The 17,456-nt window shown below is 43.8% G+C and overlaps 1 protein-coding gene across 19 annotated transcripts in view; it reads right to left on the bottom strand.

The window, feature by feature from the left end:
• ARMC9 (armadillo repeat containing 9) overlaps positions 1–17,456 on the bottom strand; it is a 180,355-nt gene that overhangs the window by 134,495 nt on the left and 28,404 nt on the right. For 12 of the 19 annotated variants that reach the window (XM_054478430.2, XM_063648095.1, XM_063648100.1 and 9 more), the window contains exons 7-9: positions 17,148–17,172; positions 8,530–8,687; positions 3,859–3,957 (exon numbers count right to left, since the gene is read on the bottom strand). In XM_054478430.2, the coding sequence (XP_054334405.1) occupies positions 3,859–3,957; positions 8,530–8,687; positions 17,148–17,172 (282 nt within the window). The remainder of the gene's footprint in view (positions 1–3,858; positions 3,958–8,529; positions 8,688–17,147; positions 17,173–17,456) is intronic. The other 7 variants (XM_063648094.1, XM_054478429.2, XM_063648097.1 and 4 more) reach the window with 1 other exon arrangement.

Raw genomic sequence — 17,456 nt, 5'->3', positions numbered from 1 at the left:
CTAAATCCTATCAGTCCAGTCACTGGACATTGCATCTAAACTGTTTCTTAACTTCCTTCTTCACACACTGTAAATCTGAACTCGAGACACATATCATAAATCGACTTTATATATGCATGCCTAGCCAACAATAATACTCTTTTATACTTTGACAATGACCCCCCATCCGCTTTTTATCACCTTGTTAGAGAAATCGGCTAGAAACAGTAAAAGGCTTTTGCAGCTTTTATTGCGTGTTCCTAAGCCAATGATTCAGTAGAAGGAGAATGGTTATCACTAAGCTAAACATAACTCATCCTCCCTCCCCTGGTTTCCAGTGGTTAGACAAAGTCTGTATTTTGCTGCTAACATAACAGTCAGGGGTGGTAGGACCGTCTCCTGACAGATGGCATTGATAACTTCTCGTGGGATAACCAGCCATGTTGTACCCCTTCTCCCTTTTAAACCGTGCTTAATAACATGTCATCAGTTTCTTCTTTCTTTTGAGACAGGCTCTCACTCTGTCACCCAGGCTGGAGTGCAGTGGTGCGATCTCCTCTTGCTATAGCCTCAACCTCCTGGGCTCAAGTGATCCTCCCACCTCAGGCTCCTGAGGAGCTGGGGCTACAGCCACGCACCACCAAGCCCAGCTAATTTTTTTTTTTGAGACGGAGTCTTGCTCTGTCACCCAGGCTGGAGTGCAGTGGCGCGATCTCAGCTCACTGCAAGCTCCGCCTCCCGGGTTCATGCCATTCTCCTGCCTCAGCCTCCCAAGTAGCAGGGACTACAGGCGCCCGCAACCATGCCCAGCTAATTTTTTTGTATTTTTAGTAGAGACAGGGTTTCACCATGTTAGCCAGGATGGTCTCAATCTCCTGACCTTGTCATCTGCCCGCCTTGGCCTCCCAAAGTGCTGGGATTACAGGCGTGAACCACTGTGCCTGGCCTAATTTTTGTATTTTTTGTGGAGATGGGTTTTCACCATGTTGCCCAGACTGGCCTCGAACTCCTGGGCTCAAGCAATCTGCCCGCCTTGGACTCCCAGTGTTGGGATTACAGGTGTGCGCCACCGTGCCCAACCAACATCAGTTTTAAATAAACTGGATACATCACTCCTCCTATAGAAGATGGGAATGTAAGGATGGCTGGTATATATGAGATATAATGGGATTTTATAAACTAAACCTAGAAAACACTAAGTCTTTGATGAAGTAACAAATAAATGGGAAGAAGGAAGAAAGGAGTGCTCCTAGTAGACACAGACCCTGCCATGCTAATTGCTATGAGAAAGCCACAGTTTTCGGTAAGCACACTCTACTTCCTAACTGTCCGAATGTTAACTGGAAAGTGGACAGAGGGTCAGCCATATTCTCGGGGATGTGGCTTCAAGTCCTTCTTCTGAGGGGCTCATGAGGAAGTTACTTTTCTAAAACTTGCATATGCAATGGTGACTTTACTGACCTTTTAAAAATGGCTGATTCACTAAGATTTTGGCACACTAAAATCACTGTGGCCATGTCCCAAAGACTCCGCTTCTACCATCTGTCTGTCCACGTGTGTGGAACAGCTGACAGAGCCAGCCATTCTGAGATATTTCTGTTAGGCTGAGAGGAAGTGGTCAAGGCCGCCTGCTCTTGAGCACATGACTACGTGCTTTCTATGAAGATCCATAGAAACTGCTGACCCAAGAGACTATCCCGGGTCTTAGCACCAGGAATAACTGTGTGAAGCCGTTATCTGACCATCCAGCTTTTTTTTTTTTTTTTTTAAAAAAAAGCATTTAAATTTGTTTTTAAATTATATAAGTAACAAACCTACCTGGAAGAAGCCTGAAGGGCAGAAAACTTTAGCAGCTCTGAAATGGTCTATTTCAGGCCACATGTGGCGGACTTGTGGGTGTTTGTTTTACTGTCATGGTTCCTAGCCCGCATATGCAGCACATATGTTGTTTTGGATGCAGGAAATATTACATAATAAAAGTTATGTAACTGCCCTCTCCTGCTTTATAAGCACTGGGAATCATGCAACTGCTCATGTTTCCCTTTTTGCACAGACTGCTAGAGAGCTCAGAGCCCAGTCTGCAGCCTGCCTCTCCAGAGAGGCAATTCACAGCATGCATTTTTTGTACCAGCCTTAGCCCTTGCTTACTTTTATTTTTCCCACCCTTATTTTCCCTTAACCACAATTGCTTTACTTATTTTTATTTTCTACCTTCTCGTTTCTCATATTTATGTTTTCTCATATTATAATAAACTTCTTCAAATCTACTTGAGAATTAGGTAGGGTATAAATTTTCTTTTAAATACTAAAAAAAAGGCTTCTTTTTATTAAGACTCTAATATTATATTAATGTGCAAACCCTTACTTAAAAGCTGTGGCTCTGACCCACAGGGGTGCCTCAGGATCACACAGGAGCCTCATTCCAAATCTATACAGCTGGCTTCACAGGGCTTTACCCACCCAGCCTGTGAATGGGGCAGCAGGTCGGTGTGAGCTCCTGACCCATGGGTTCCTGTACTTTGAAGACTTTGAGAGACAATGGTGTCTCCCCTGGTTAAGAATGCCTGCCTCAAAACCGTGGGCCTTCAGGTGTGCTAGTTTAAGGAGGACACACGATTACCGATGTCATATTTGGCCTAGGTGATTCAGGGATGCATAACCTGAATCTAATTATAAGGAAATATCAAACACAAAAGGAGAAATGTTCTTTTTTTTTTTTTTTTTGAGACTAAGTCTTGCTCTTGTCCCCCAGGCTGGAGTGCAATGGCACGATCTCAGCTCACTGCAACCTCCACCTCCCAGGTTCAAGCAATTCTCCTGCCTCAGCCCCCCAAGTAGCTGGGGCTACAGGTGCCCGCCACCACGCCTGGCTAATTTTTGTATTTTTAGTAGAGACAGGGATTCACCATGTTGGCCAGGCTGGTCTGGAACTCCTGACCTCGTGATCCACCCGCCTTGGCCTCCCAAAGTGGTGGGATTACAGGCGTCAGCTACTGCACCCAGCAAAATGTTCTATTTTTTTTAAAGGGGGAAAATTATATTCTTCTAACATGTTAATGTCATGTAACTCAAAGAAAGGCTGAGGAAATGTTCGAGATTAGAAGAGGCTAAGAGCTGTGCCAACTCAATGTGACAATTGACCCTAGATGACCAGAGGACGGGAAATGCAATGAAGGACATTATTGACTCAACTACCAAAATTGGAAAATGGACAGTAGATAAGGAGGCTGTATCAATGTTAAATTTACTGAAGTTGGTAACTGTATAGTTATATGAGAGAATACTCCTAACCTTAAGAAATACACACTGAAGTATGTAGGAGTAAAGTCATAATATATATAATTTATCCTCAAATAGTTCAGAAAACAGATTTTGTGCATATGTGTGCGTGTTCACTTGTGTGTAGAGACACAACAAAGGAAGGGGCCAATGCTAGCAGCTGGTGACTCTGGGTAAAGGATATACCAGTGTCCTTTGTGCTACTTTTGCAGTTTTGCAATTATTCCAAGTAAAAAGTTAGGGGGAAAAAAAAAGTGCCCCTGCTTTAGACCACACAACTTCCACCATGGCAGTGCTTTTAAAAAAGGAGAATAAAGTTTCCATCCACTCCTACTGATCCCCAACCCTGGGAGCCCCCACTGAGTGGCTGCAACTGATAGGCAGAACATGCCTCTCTCCTCACCCTCCCTAGGCGGCCAGCTTTCAGCTGTACCCTCTTCAAAAACAGATTTATTTTCTTTCTAGGAGTTTCTAGACTTCATAAGCCAGCTTAAATGCAGCCTCTTGCATGTTATTTTTTCATGCTATTTTTAAAGTTACATTCTTTTTAAATCTGGGGGGCTAGACCACGGGCAGCCTGCCCTGAGTGCAGAGCCTCACCGTCCCAGGCCTCGTGAAGTCCACACTATGTGCCAGGCTCTGCCGCATCTGGTTACTGAACAGGCGGACACAGACGCTCTGGAGGTACTCAGGGGTGATCTGCAAGGAGGACACAAAGACATCTGGTGATGGCATGAAACTCACTGAGGGACACCTGAGGCATGCTGGCAGTTATTAGAGCGGACTCTCAACAGCTTTCTGTAAGGCATGATGATGAGGTATGTAAGCCAGAAAAATAATCATTTGCTTTAACATCAGAGCTCTTGGGAGGAGTGAAAGCACCGGCCCTGACAGAACAAGGTGCTAACACACTGCAGGTGTGCTCATGAGCCATCAGACTGCAAATTAACTGACTCCACTTCAGCTATCTCCGCTGTCATGTAGAATAAACAGATCCTAAACCATTTTGGTAAATTCATGTAACAAAGTCACTGGACAATCATAATGTGGGGGAAAGAGAGCCAAGCTTCAAATCTGAAGATCAGGGCTCAAGTCCTGGACTCAAGAAGACCAACAGCTCTGCCTCTCGCTTTCCACACCGTTAACGTAACAGCCACAGTGAGCAGGTAAATGAGGTCACAGATATGCCTAGCACATGACAGGTGGCTTGGCCAGTGCTTGCTGAATGAGTGATGGAAACGCTTTTAATCAACTATCCAGTGCTCGATAATGTGCAGCTGAGCTGCTGTCACCATCAACACTGCTGGATCCTGCATTCTCCTTTAGCATCTCCTGTGCCTCTCTCACCAGCTACGAGAATTCAGGATTGACATGCAACATCGAAAGTAGTCATCTTGGAATTTTTTTCATCCATTTTCTTTTTAGAAAAATAATGTATGCTCATTTCAATGTACAAGTACCACAACCTCTCCTGAATCCCACCCTTCCCCCACAAACCAATCCCTGAGGATAACGACTATTAAAAAGTGTACACCCTTCCACACTTTTTTCTAGGCATGATAATTGAAAATAGCCTCCTCTTCCACAGCTTCATGATTCCACCTGGGGGAGCTTCCACACAGCAGTAGAAGCAGCTGCTCCCCAGCCCCTTGCTCATCTACTTGCGTGGGAGGAAGGCCATCCCCCCGGACTGTGTGGGAAGCAGGGCTACTCCACCCCTGGGGAGCTGGAAAGGGCTGGGCCCTTTTCTCTCCTCCTGGACCTCCTGCCTATCTGCTAGAAACTTCTGGTCTGCTTCAGCCACATAAAAGGCTCTGTCCATCCTGCGGCAGAGGTCTGTCATCCTTTGTTACATAGCTACATGTGAAGTGACTCAGAGAAAAAGGAACCCCATGCCAGGGCTAAACCTCCTATATTATCCTGAGTCCATTCCTTCTGAATTCCTATAGTAAATTTCTATAGTATTAAAATTTAAACATTCCTTTTTCAGGCCTGGCATAGTGGCTCATGCCTGTAATCCCAGCACTTTGGGAGGCTGAGGCAGGCGGATCACTTGAGCTCAGGAGTTTGAGACTTCCCTGGGTAACATAGTGAAATACCATCTCTAATAAAAATAAAATAAAAATTAGCCAGGCATGGTGTCACACACCTGTAGTCCCAGCTACTCAGAAGGCTGAGGTGAAAGGATGGCTTGAGCCTGGGGAGGTCGAGGCTGCAGTGAGCTGAGATTGCACCACTGCACTCCAGCTAGACAACAGAGTGAGACCCTGTCTCAAACAAACGAACAAAAAACATACCTTTTTCATCTTGTATTTTTAACCTTTCTATACTTATTCCTTCCCTACAACTAGAAACACATTCACATATATTTCATATTAAACACATACCTTCCCCGTCTTCTACCCTAGATTTTCTTCTTCTTCTTTTTCACCCTAGATCCTTATCTATCAATTACCCTCTCAACAGCTTCTCTTTACAGCCAAGGTCCTTGAAAGAACCGCTTGCGTTTACTGTCTCAACCCACCTTCAACTTTCAATACAATGTGAGCAACTTTCCACCTGCGTTCCTCCATGGAAACTCGTGTGGCAAAGCTCACGACCAGTGAACTTCTGAGTGTCAAAAACACTGGATACTTTTTAGGTCTCTTCTTCTGGAGTTTTCTGTGGCTTTTGAGACTTTGGATCAAACCCTCAGTTCTGAAACTGTTTCCTCCTTTAACTTCTGAAACTGCTAGCAGAATCATTTATCTAATAAGCCAATCTGATCATGTCACTTTCTTGCTTAAAACAGGAGAATGAGTAAAGAAAATGGATGGCTGACCAAAAAAATATATATATACGTATATATATATATATTTTATACGTATATATACGTATATATATATATACACATACACATATGGCCAAGAGGCCAAGAACAATACATGAAAATATACTCAGCCTCATACATAATTAAAGAAATCTAAATTAAAATATGCAGAATGCCAAGTTTTACTTACCAAACTGACAGATTTCAAAGTTTAATCCTATTTGGTGTTGCCGTGTGTGGAGAAATAGGTACTCTCATACATTACTGGGGGAGTAGATATTGTTGACATTTTAGGACAAATAATTTGGCAACCTCTATCAAAATGCTCATGCCCATACCTTTGCCCTAGCAATTCCACTTTTAGAATTTTATCAAGATGTACAGTATATACAAGGATGTTCACTGCAACATTTTTTTGTTATAGCAAACAAAAAAACAAAAAATCTAAATGTTCATCACCAGAGATCTGATAATGATTCACCCTTATAATGCAATTGTGTATAAGAATTAAAAAGAATGAGGTGGATCTGGTCATATGGAAAGATCTCCAAGATATATCGAAAGAGAAACAGCAAGTTTCAGAAGAGTAATGAATCATATGATCCCAACTAAGGGTACAAATGCTGTACGCATGTGTGTATACACACACACACACACACACACATGCATATGCAGAGAAATGTTCTAAAATAATACACAAGACAATCTCAGTCTTGAACATCAATAAGGAAATGAATCTACAGCATTGTGGTGAAGGAGCTTTTGCTCCTTACTACACACTTCTCTGAATTGTTTCAATCTTTTACCAAGAGAACGCGGTTCTTTTACATTAGAAAGGCTAGTAAACAGTCCAGCTTTCCTCCTCTGACCCATCTTTTTTTAAATTAAATTAAATTTATTTATTTGAGACACAGTTTCATGCTGTTGCCCAGGCTGGAGTGCAATCTTAGCTCACTGCAACCTCTGCCAGCCAGGTTCAAGAGATCCTCCCGCCTCAGCGTCCCCAGTAGCTGGGATTACAGATGTGCTCCACTACACCTGGCAAATTTTTGTATTTTTAGTAGAGACAGGGTTTCGCCATGTTGGCCGGGGCTCTGGTCTTGAACTCCTGACCTCAGATGATCTGCCCACCTCAGCCTCCCAAAGTGCTGAGATTACAGGTGTGAGACACCATGCCTGGCTAATTTTATTTTTAATTGTACATTTTTATTGACAGAGGTCTCACCATATTGCCCAGAGTAGTTTCAAACTTCTGGCCTCAAGTGATCCTCCCGCCTCAGCCTTCCAAAGTGCTGGGATTACAGGCGTGAGCCACTGTGCCTGGCCTGAATTATTTTTTATAACTGCAGTGTGAATCTACAGTTACTTCAATTTTTTAAAAATCTGTATATCCACAAATAGATTTTATTGTACTTTATAAAAAGTCAGGAATGAGATAAAGATGCCCATGATGACATTATTCAACAATATCCCATAGGCCATAGCCAATGTACTAAGAAAAAAAAGTTAAGATAAATTTTAAAAGCAAAACACAAATATTATTTGATGATAACATGACTGTCAATCTAGAACAAAGAAGAATAAATAAAAAAACCCAAGATTAATGGGATTCAGAAAGGTAGCTGGATACGAAACCAATATTAGAAAATCAGTGGCTTTCCTATATGACAGCAGGGCATGTCCCCCTCATTTTTTTGCTAGCACATATTTTTCTGTTGCCAGACAATTTATCCTTTGCTAATATTAATCAGGTAGAGGCTGGGTGCAATGGCTCACACCTGTAATCCCCAGGACTTTGGGAGGCCAAGGTGGGAGGCTCACTTGAGCCCAGGTGTTCAAAATCAGCCTGGGCAACAAAGCAAGACCCTGTCTCAATTTTTTGAAAAATATATTTTTTAAAAAGGGCCAGGCGCAGTGGCTCACACTTGTAATACCAGCACTTTGGGAGGCCAAGGCTGGCAGATCACCTGAGGTCAGGAGTTCGAGACCAGCCTGACCAACATGGAGAAACCCTGTCTCTACTAAAAATACAAAATTAGCTGGGTGTGGTGGCACATGCCTGTAATCCCAGCTACTCAGGAGGCTGAGGCAGGAGAATCACTTGAATCTGGGAGGCAGAGGTTGCAGTGAGCCAAGATCACACCATTGCACTCCAACCTGGGCAACAAGAGCAAAACTCTGTCTCAAAAACAAAAGAAAACAAAAGAATAAAGTAGAGAAATAAAGATATGGCAGATAGTACGTTAAGAAAAATGGGTAAAACACTGCAAGCAGCTTGATAAAAACAGTAAAAAATATCAGCTTTATCTCCTTCATGCCTGTTGGCTTTTGGAAATAGAGCAGCAGGCACCACTGGCTTGGAATGGAGAGAGGCAGGCTCCATCTGCCATATCAACATAGTCCATGCCCATAAGCCTTCTTCATTGCCAAAAGACATACACACAATTGGGGATCTTCCTTACCATCTTGCCGCTGACTGTGGCCTCTAGAGAATCCACCAGCTCTGCTGTGACTCCAATGAGATTGTGGTAGTCGGCCTGGATCTTATTGTACCGTTTGAGGTATGTCATTGACCTACGTTCAGCTTCAACCAGCTGCTGGTGGAGCTGCTGCAACATTTCTAGGAAGACAGTTAAAACAAACCACATCAATAAAAATCCACAATATGAAAAATAATTGTATTCTTCTCAAAGAACTACCATACTTATTGTCAGAATGTTTCGTTGTAACAATAAACTGGACACTATTTGTGTTTCACACTTACTTCTATTTTATGCCACATTTATTTACATAGTGCTTTGTAACCACTGACTAAAAATTTCGTTTTCGGGAAGTTCAACTCAATCCTCACTGGGTTTCCTAAGAAAATCTATTCCCTTGACTGAACCTCATGCAATTTCTTTTAGTTCTTCTAGGTCTAAGAAAATAAACATGTCTAGGGCTAGTGGTGGCTCACGCCTGTAATCTCAATACTTTGGGAGGCCGAGGCGGGCAGATCACTTGAGGCCAGGAGTTGGAGACCAGCCTGGGCAACATGGTGAAACCCCATCTCTACTAAAAAAATACAAAAATTTGCCAGGCATGGTGGTGCTCGCCTATAATCTCAGCTACTCAGGAGTCTGAGGCACAAGAATTGCTTGAACCTGGGAGGCAGCAGTTGCAGTGAGCCAAGATCGTGCCACTGTCCTCCAGCCTGGGCAACTGGGCAACAGAGCGAGACTCTGTCACAAAAAAAGAGAAAAGAATGTTTTATTCTAAACTGAGCTCATAAAATGCTTGAATCAAACCTGTGTCTTTTTCTCTGTTTTTGTATTATGAAGTTGTCTGGGGGACAATTCTTATCTGCAGGACACTTCTTTATTTTAAATAAAACTTTGGGCTGCTTGACTACTGCTAGGAAAAACAAGAATCCAGAAGGAGAAGAGATTCCATCATTCTGTCAGTTTGATAAAGCATAAAACCACTCCCACCAGGCCTCAGAGCAAGCAGCTTAGAAGGCTCTAGGATCCTCTGCTTGGAATCCCCCCGTGGGCAGCCCTAAAGACACTGAAGCCAAGCCACTCTGGTCTCGGCAGGAATAGGCAAATCCTCATTGGTGTTGGCACTTCTTTGCCCGTACCACCTTCCCTCTTTCTTGAAGGTCACACTTTGGACGAAAGGAGGTAACAGTGCCCCCAAACCCAGAGTAACTCACTAACGTCCTGATCCAAGTACTGTACAATATTTGAAGTCTTCATTGTAGAACAGGTTTCAAGCATATGGAGAGATATTTTAAAATTATACAGACCTGGGCTCAAATCCCTACTCTATTACCTTTTTGCTGGGTAACCACAGATAAAATATTTAACTCTGTAATTCTCATTTCTTAAGCTATAAAATGGAGACAATAATTGCCTTGATGGGTTATTGTGAAGATTAAATTTAAAAAAAGACACTCAACATGCCTAGCACAATGGCTGGCCTAGAGAAGGTTATATAGTGGTGGCTATTACTACTATTTCATTTCATGGAAAGGGGTGAAAGACTTTGTAAATACATTTCTATATAAGTAGATAACTTTTTTTTTGAGATGGAGTTTTACTCTTGTTGCCTAGGCTGGAGTGCAATGGTGTGATCTCGGCTCACTGCAACCTCCGCCTCCCGGGTTCAAGCGATTCCCCTGACTCAGCCTCCCGAGTAGCTGGGATTACAGGCATGTGCCACCATGCCCGGCTAATTTTGTATTTTTAGTACAGACGGTGTTTCTTCATGTTGGTCAGGCTGGTCTTGAACTCCAGACCACAGGTGATCCACCTGCCTCGGCCCCCCAAAGTGCTGGGATTACAGGTGTGAGCCACCGCGCCCGGCCACAAGTAACTTTTAAAAGTGGCAGAAAGGTTCCATCCTAAAGCAGTGGCACGCAAGCTCTGAAATACATCAGAATCACCCACAAATAAAGATGATCAGGCCTCACTCCCAGAGATTCTGATTTTCTAGACATTGAGTGGGGTCTGAGTGTCTATATAGTCAACAAACTCCTCAAATGGATCTGGTGCACACCACAGGTTTGAGATAACATAAGTTAACCATTCTTCCTAATTTGTGTTCTAAAAACCTACATTCAAATTGTATTTCAAAAACCTTCATGTTTGATTACTGTTTATGTACAGAAGTAAAATATTTTTACTATTAAAACCCAAAATATCTTCAGCTGGGCGTGGTGGCTCACGCCTGTAATCCCAGCACTTTGGGAGGCTAAGGCGGGTGGATCACCTGAGATCAGGAGTTTGAGACCAGCCTGGCCAACATGGTGAAACCCCGTCTCTACTAAAAATACAAAAACTAGCCAGGCGTGGTGGCACGCACCTGTAGTCCCAGCTACTCAGTAGGCTGAGGCAAGAGAATTGCTTGAACCCAGGAGGTGGAGGTTACAGTGAGCTGAGATCACACCACTGCACTCCAGCCTGGGTGACAGAGTGAGACTCTGTCTCAAAAATAAATAAATAAATAAATAATTAAAAACCCAAAATATCAATGATAATGAATTATTATTATTATTCAACATCCACAAATCTCAGTTTTGAAAGATAACTTTAAAAAGTCATCTGGCAAAGGCCGGGCGCAGTGGCTCATACCTGTAATCCCAACACTTTGGGAGGCCAAGGCAGGTGGATCACCTGAGGTCAACAGTTCGAGGCCAGCCTGGCCAACATGGTGAAACCCCATCTCCACTAAAAATACAAAATTAGCCAGGTGTGGTGGTGCATGCTTGTAATCCCAGCTACTTGGGAGGCTGAGGCAGGAGAATTGCTTGAACCTGGGAGGTGGAGGTTGCAGTGAGCCGAGATCACGCCATTGTACTCCAGCCAGGGCAACAAGAGCGAAACTCCGTCTCAAAAAAAAAAAGTCACCTGGCATGAATTTACATCCAGTACTTGACTCCCCTGAGAATGTCCCTGAAAATCATTTATCAAGATTTCCTTAAACATTAGGGAAAGGGGGTCACTACCTTCTGCCTCTTAGAATGTGATAAATTTGGCCAGGCGCGGTGGCTCACTCCTGTAATCCCAGCACTTTGGGAGGCTGAGGCGGGTGGATCACGAGGTCAAGAGATCAAGACCATCGTGGCCAACATAGTGAAACCCCATCTCTACAAAAAATACAAAAATTAGCCGGGCGTGGTGGCGCACACTTGTAGTCCCAGCTACTCAGGAGGCTGAGGCAGTAGACTCGCTTGAACCAGGGAGGTGGAGGTTGTGGTGAGCCGAGATTGCACCACTGCACTCCAGCCTGGTGACAGAGCAAGACTCTGTCTCAAAAAAAAAAAAAAAAAAAGGAATGTGTTAAATTTGTGCTATTATTACAGTTTTTCAGCCAGGAACAGTGGCTCACGCCTGTTATCCCAGCATTTTGGGAGGCCAAGGCAGGCAGATCACCTGAGGTCAGGAGTTCGACACAAGCCTGGCCAACATTGGGAAACCCCGTCTCTACTAAACATACAAAAATTAGCAGGGCGTGGTGGCGCACTCTTGTAATCACAGCTACTCGGGAGGCTGAGGCAGGACAATTGCTTGAACCCGGGAGCAGGAGGTTGCAGTGAGCCAAGATCATGCCACTGCACTCCAGGCTGGGCAACCAAGCCAGACTTCATCTCAAAAAAAAAATTTTTTTTTCAGGTGGAGCATGGTGGCTCACATCTATAATCCCAGCACTTTGGGAAGCCAAGGCAATCAAATTGCTTGAAGCCAGGAGTTCGAGACCAGCCTGGCCAACGTGGTGAAATCCCGTCTCTACTAAAAGTACAAAAATTAGCTGGGCATGGTGGCACGCGCCTGTAATCCCAGCTACTCGGGTGGCTGAGATTACTAGAATCTCACTAGTGATCTTACTAGATCACTAGAATCGCATGAACCCAGGAGGCAGAGGTTGCAGTGAGCCAAGATCATGCCACGGCACTCCAGCCTGGGCAACAGCGCTGTCTCAAAAAAATAAATAAATACAAATAAAGTTTTTCATATATATAACAGAGTTCAAAATTAGATAAGTTAAAACTTCCAAAGATGAAAATTCTACAGAATACTATTCATAATCCCATATTGCAGTCGTAAGTATTGGAGAACATCTATGCAAACTTTCTCAACACAGACCAAGTGGTACATGATGAATCAAGTATCAAAACCCATTAGCTAGGCTCAGTGACCTCCCAAATCACCAATGTGAATGTCCCCAAAGCAGTCCCTCTGGACTGCACAAAGGAACCCTTCCCCCCAGAAGTTCATTCTGCAATTTACTAAACATAAGAGATTATCTGTGGAACTTTTGCCTTGGGAACCTAGAATCAGAATTTACGACAATTTCAAAGTGTGGCACATCTCCGGGATAAAAGGCCTAACTGCCTGCAGCCTATTGGAAAGAGAGAAGCAGGCAATAGGGCTGAAATGTTTGCGACCATTTTCAAATACAGTCAGCACTCCATATCCATGGGTACTACATCTGTGGATTCAACCACCTCAGGCTGAAAATATTCGGGAAAAGAAGCACCTGTACTGAAGACATACAGACTTTTTTTCATATCATTTTCATGTCGTAAACAAAATGGTATAACAACAATATACACAGCATTTACACTGTATTAGGTATAGGTAATCCAGAGATGACTTAATGTATATGGGAGGATGTATGTAGGTTGTATGCAAATACCATGCCATTTTACATAAAGGACTTGAGCATCTGTTGATTTTAGTTATCTGTGGGGGTCCTGGAAGCAATCCCTGTAGATACTGAGGGACAACTGTATACTCTTTAGGAGGAGAGCCTCCTACCCAGAGACATCACCTTGCAGATACCTTAACTAGCTACAAACAAGACCTGTCCATGACTAGAAGCTATGTGGGTGACAGCTCAAACACATCAGCTTATTTCAGAGCATTAAACAGGACTTTCTGTTTTCCCTGTCAAAAGTTTTATGAGACAAGAACAACTAAGCCAAGATGCCTTGCCATGCAAGACCTCAATTTCCTCTTCTTTTTTTTTTTTTTTCTTTTGAGATGGAGTCTGGCTTTGCCACCTGGACTAGTGCAGTGGTGCGATCATAGCTCACTGCAACTCCTGGGCTCAAACCATCCTTCCATCTCAGCCTCCTGAGTATCTGGGACTTCAGATGTACGTCGCCACACTCGGTTAATTTTTTTTAGTTTTTATAGCAATAGGGTCTCACTATGTTGGCCAGGCTGGTCACAAACTCCTGGCCTCAAGCTATCCTCCCACTTCAGCCTCCCACAGTGCTGGGATTACGGGCATGAGCCACCACGCCTAGTGGCAAGACCTCAACTTTTAATGGAGATGTCTTATTATAACCTCCATGTTATTCTAATAAAACCATCTTAGTCATGCCAGTGAAATTTATTGAGACTCTTCATATCCAAAACTACTGACATAACAGTGATGTAAATCTCTCCCCCGCCACTCAAGCTTTCTTTTTTAACTTTTCTACTTCACTTAGGGCACTGCACTTTTTTTTAAAGGGTAAATGAGATTTTAATTGGCTGCTCAAGACAAAATGATCAACTTTTAAATATGGAATTGTTTTTCTCACCCCCTATAAAAAGCTAAAATTAACCACTCTGTCTTTATAATGATATACTCTTTCCTGTTTGTATTCAGATAAAAATTACCTCTTTGCTACTTTGCTAATCCACAGATACTGGATGAAGAAAGTTATAATGTAACTTATGAATATGAGTCATTATTTTTTAAAATACTGTTTAGGGCTCCAAACTCCAGAAAAATGATCAACTGCTCATTCTGAAAGGGCTGAATCAATTCATGCTAGAAATGCCAAAAGATACTATTTCTATATCCTTTTTAAGTGACTAGGTGAAAATAATAATCCGATGTTACTATCCTGTCAACCTGTTTTTATTCCACACAACATTTCAAATGTAATCCCTTTTGAGAGAAGTTTCTGCTGCAAGTACCTTTCCTGCGTTCTTTAAAAGCTTCTGGTAATCTCACTTAACCGTGAAAACTTCCTATCAAGATACACAGAACAATGATATCACGCAACCACTTCATTTAAAACAATGACTGAGTCTAGAATTAAATTAAACTGGGGGCATGTCTGTGCCTTTGGTTATTACAGCCTTAGCTGCAGGATGAGGGGACAAGGGGGTGACAAATGACTGTCATGCCTGGGCCCAAAATGTGAATCTCCAATCTCCATAGCAACACCGCATTACAGAGTTCACTCCGTCACAGACGCACTTTGCTTGCCAGACTCAAATCCACAGCCATTCTGCTTGGCTTCCAGGAAACTCAGTTAAAATCGACCCTAAAGAAGGCTTAAAAACTGGTCTCCTTACTGAAATTCCAACATTAAAAACCTGTAGAGAAACACAGTTCTTTTATTTGCATTCCCCTTCCCATGTTTATTTGATCTGCAAAACTGGGCCACTTATCAGATTGACATAATGCTCCCAGAAGAAAGCTATGCTCAAAAATGCAGTGCATGCTAGGGGGACATGAGCTGCAGAAACTCAGCAACCAGAGAGAAGTTTCTCACCACCTTCCTGCCGCCACTGCCTGGGGGTCCAAATGCTAGTTCAGAACAGCGACTTGGCAGATTCAACTAACAACTAAGGCAGTTCTCTAGGGTCCAGAGAGGCAGGGTGTGGGGGTGGTTTTAAAATGCCTGTAGTCTTTGACACACCATCCTTCCCATGAAGAAGAGGAATGTAATCTCCTTCCTCTGAAGGTGAGGGGGCCTTAGGAATTCACTTGCAAGAAACAGAATGCAGCAGAGATGACTGACTTACTTCAGAGGCTGGGTTAGAAAAAGTGATACAGCTTCCTCCTGGCTCTCTCTGGGGACATTCACCCTTGGAAACCAGGCAACACGCCTGGAGGAAGCCCACAGCACAAGGAAAGGCCACGCAGGTGTTCTCGTCAAGGGCCTCTGCTGAGACCCCAGGTGACAGCCAGCACCGACCACCACTCTGCGTGTGAGTGCCTTGGAGTTGGCCCCAGCCCGCTCCACCTGACTGCACCTGAGACACATGCTGAGGGAGAACAGCTTAACTGAGCCCACAGCTCCCAGACCATGCAGGGTCATCATCACCATTATAAGTGAATGTCGTTGTTTTGTGCCACCAAGTCGGGATGGTCTGTCAGGCAGCAATGGAACAGTGGGCTGAAGTGCATTTCCAGGAGCTGCAGGGCAAGATCCAAAGTCCCAGCCCAGTTGAAGATGCCAGCTGTGTTGGATGTGAGCAAACTGGCCCGGGACGCACCGTGGCCAAGGCCTGGGCCTAGGCTAGCACAGAGACAGCGGGCCTGCAGCACTGAGGATGCAGGCTGGGACTCTTCCTCCACATACTGTACTGGGGGCAGGGCAACCTTGCGGAGCTCCAAGACTCAGGGTGCTCCTGTGACCCTTGGAGCAGTCTAGGTTGATCCCATGGGGCCATATCTGTAGCCCTGCTCCTCCATGAAGGGCCAGCAGGGCCTGTCCCCTCTGAGCGACAGAAGGGTCAGCATGGCTGGCAGAACCAGTCGCACACTTAGAACAGCTGAGCTGGGGATGCTTGAGGCTACCAAGAGCAAAACCAAGCATCCAAAGCCTTGTCAAAGGCTGACACTGCCAAAGCCATCTTGAGTGACAAACCCAAACCCAAGCTATCCCTGAGGCTGACAAACCCCATTGCTCATCTGCCAACTCCCTGGTGAGCAAAGAGCTAAATAATTTACTAATTAATGCTTCCTTTCTTTAAGAGTTTCACTCCCTAAAAAGAAAGAGCAAAAAGCAATGGCAGGAAGTTCTAAAATCCTCTCTGACATGACTCTGCTTTGAAAGGGCAAATGTGCTGGCGCATGGAACAAGATCTCCTGTAGTCACACTCCACCTGCTGGGAACTGAAGGTTATGCCATCAATACTCACCAGAGGGATGACGCGCATCACAGGCCCTTTCCAGCATCATCATTTAAGCAGCTGTCAAAATGTAGTATCAAAGGCAACACTGAGGCACAGTGCCCCAGCTGAGGCCACCAACTTCATATTAACTACACTTTTTCTCACCTTACTCAAAAGTGAATAGTTCTGGTAAAAATGATCGACCATGGAAAAATAACACTTTATGCTACAAACTGAAGACTGGAATTCCTACTTTGGAATGGAAAATGCTTGATAAGAATGGGTACTCCATATGTCTTCGAAGACCCCAGTTGACTAGTTCAAGGTAAAAGTTAAATATTAAAATAATTAAAATAAATTAAATTAAAAGAACTCTATCCTTACCCATGCCGGCCTACACCTTCTAGGGAAAATGTGCTGCTGCTGCAGTTACCTCCCTTTGGGATATTATTGGATTCTCTTCATTCCTCCAAGGCTTAGCTATCTGACATGCAAGATGAAGCTAACAATACCAGCCCTCCTGAAAATGGGCCTCAAGGAACTGCAGATCACTATGACTGCAAAGCCTTTCATAAATATTTAGACTCTTAAAGCCAAAATCATGAATTCTCTCCATCTTTGCACTGATCTTACTACTTAAAACCTGAACTGACAAAGTTGTTTTTAGACAAATTTAAATCTAGATGATTTACCTTTGTTACTTTGTCCATTCTCCTTCTAGGATGAAAAAGAAGTTCAGGAAAACAGGCATTCAGGGAACGGTACTTGGGGTATCGGACATCCTGTGGCCAATGTGAGAAAGCACCTCAGCATGGTGAAACAGAGTTCTCGGAGCCGGGAGGGTCAGCTCCAACTGTTGCTATAAATAGCTAAGCAACTTCTCCATACTGGCCTGACTCACTCCCAAACAAGTCCTCTTCTCCCCATCTCAACTATCACTGTCTGAATTCAAGTCTTGCACTACTTCAACAGCCTCCTATCCCCTTCCTATCCCCTTCCCC

This window comes from Pongo pygmaeus, chromosome 11 (genome assembly GCF_028885625.2).
Source record: "Pongo pygmaeus isolate AG05252 chromosome 11, NHGRI_mPonPyg2-v2.0_pri, whole genome shotgun sequence".
Lineage (NCBI taxonomy): Eukaryota > Metazoa > Chordata > Mammalia > Primates > Hominidae > Pongo > Pongo pygmaeus.
This window is presented reverse-complemented; position numbering and strand designations above follow the sequence as displayed.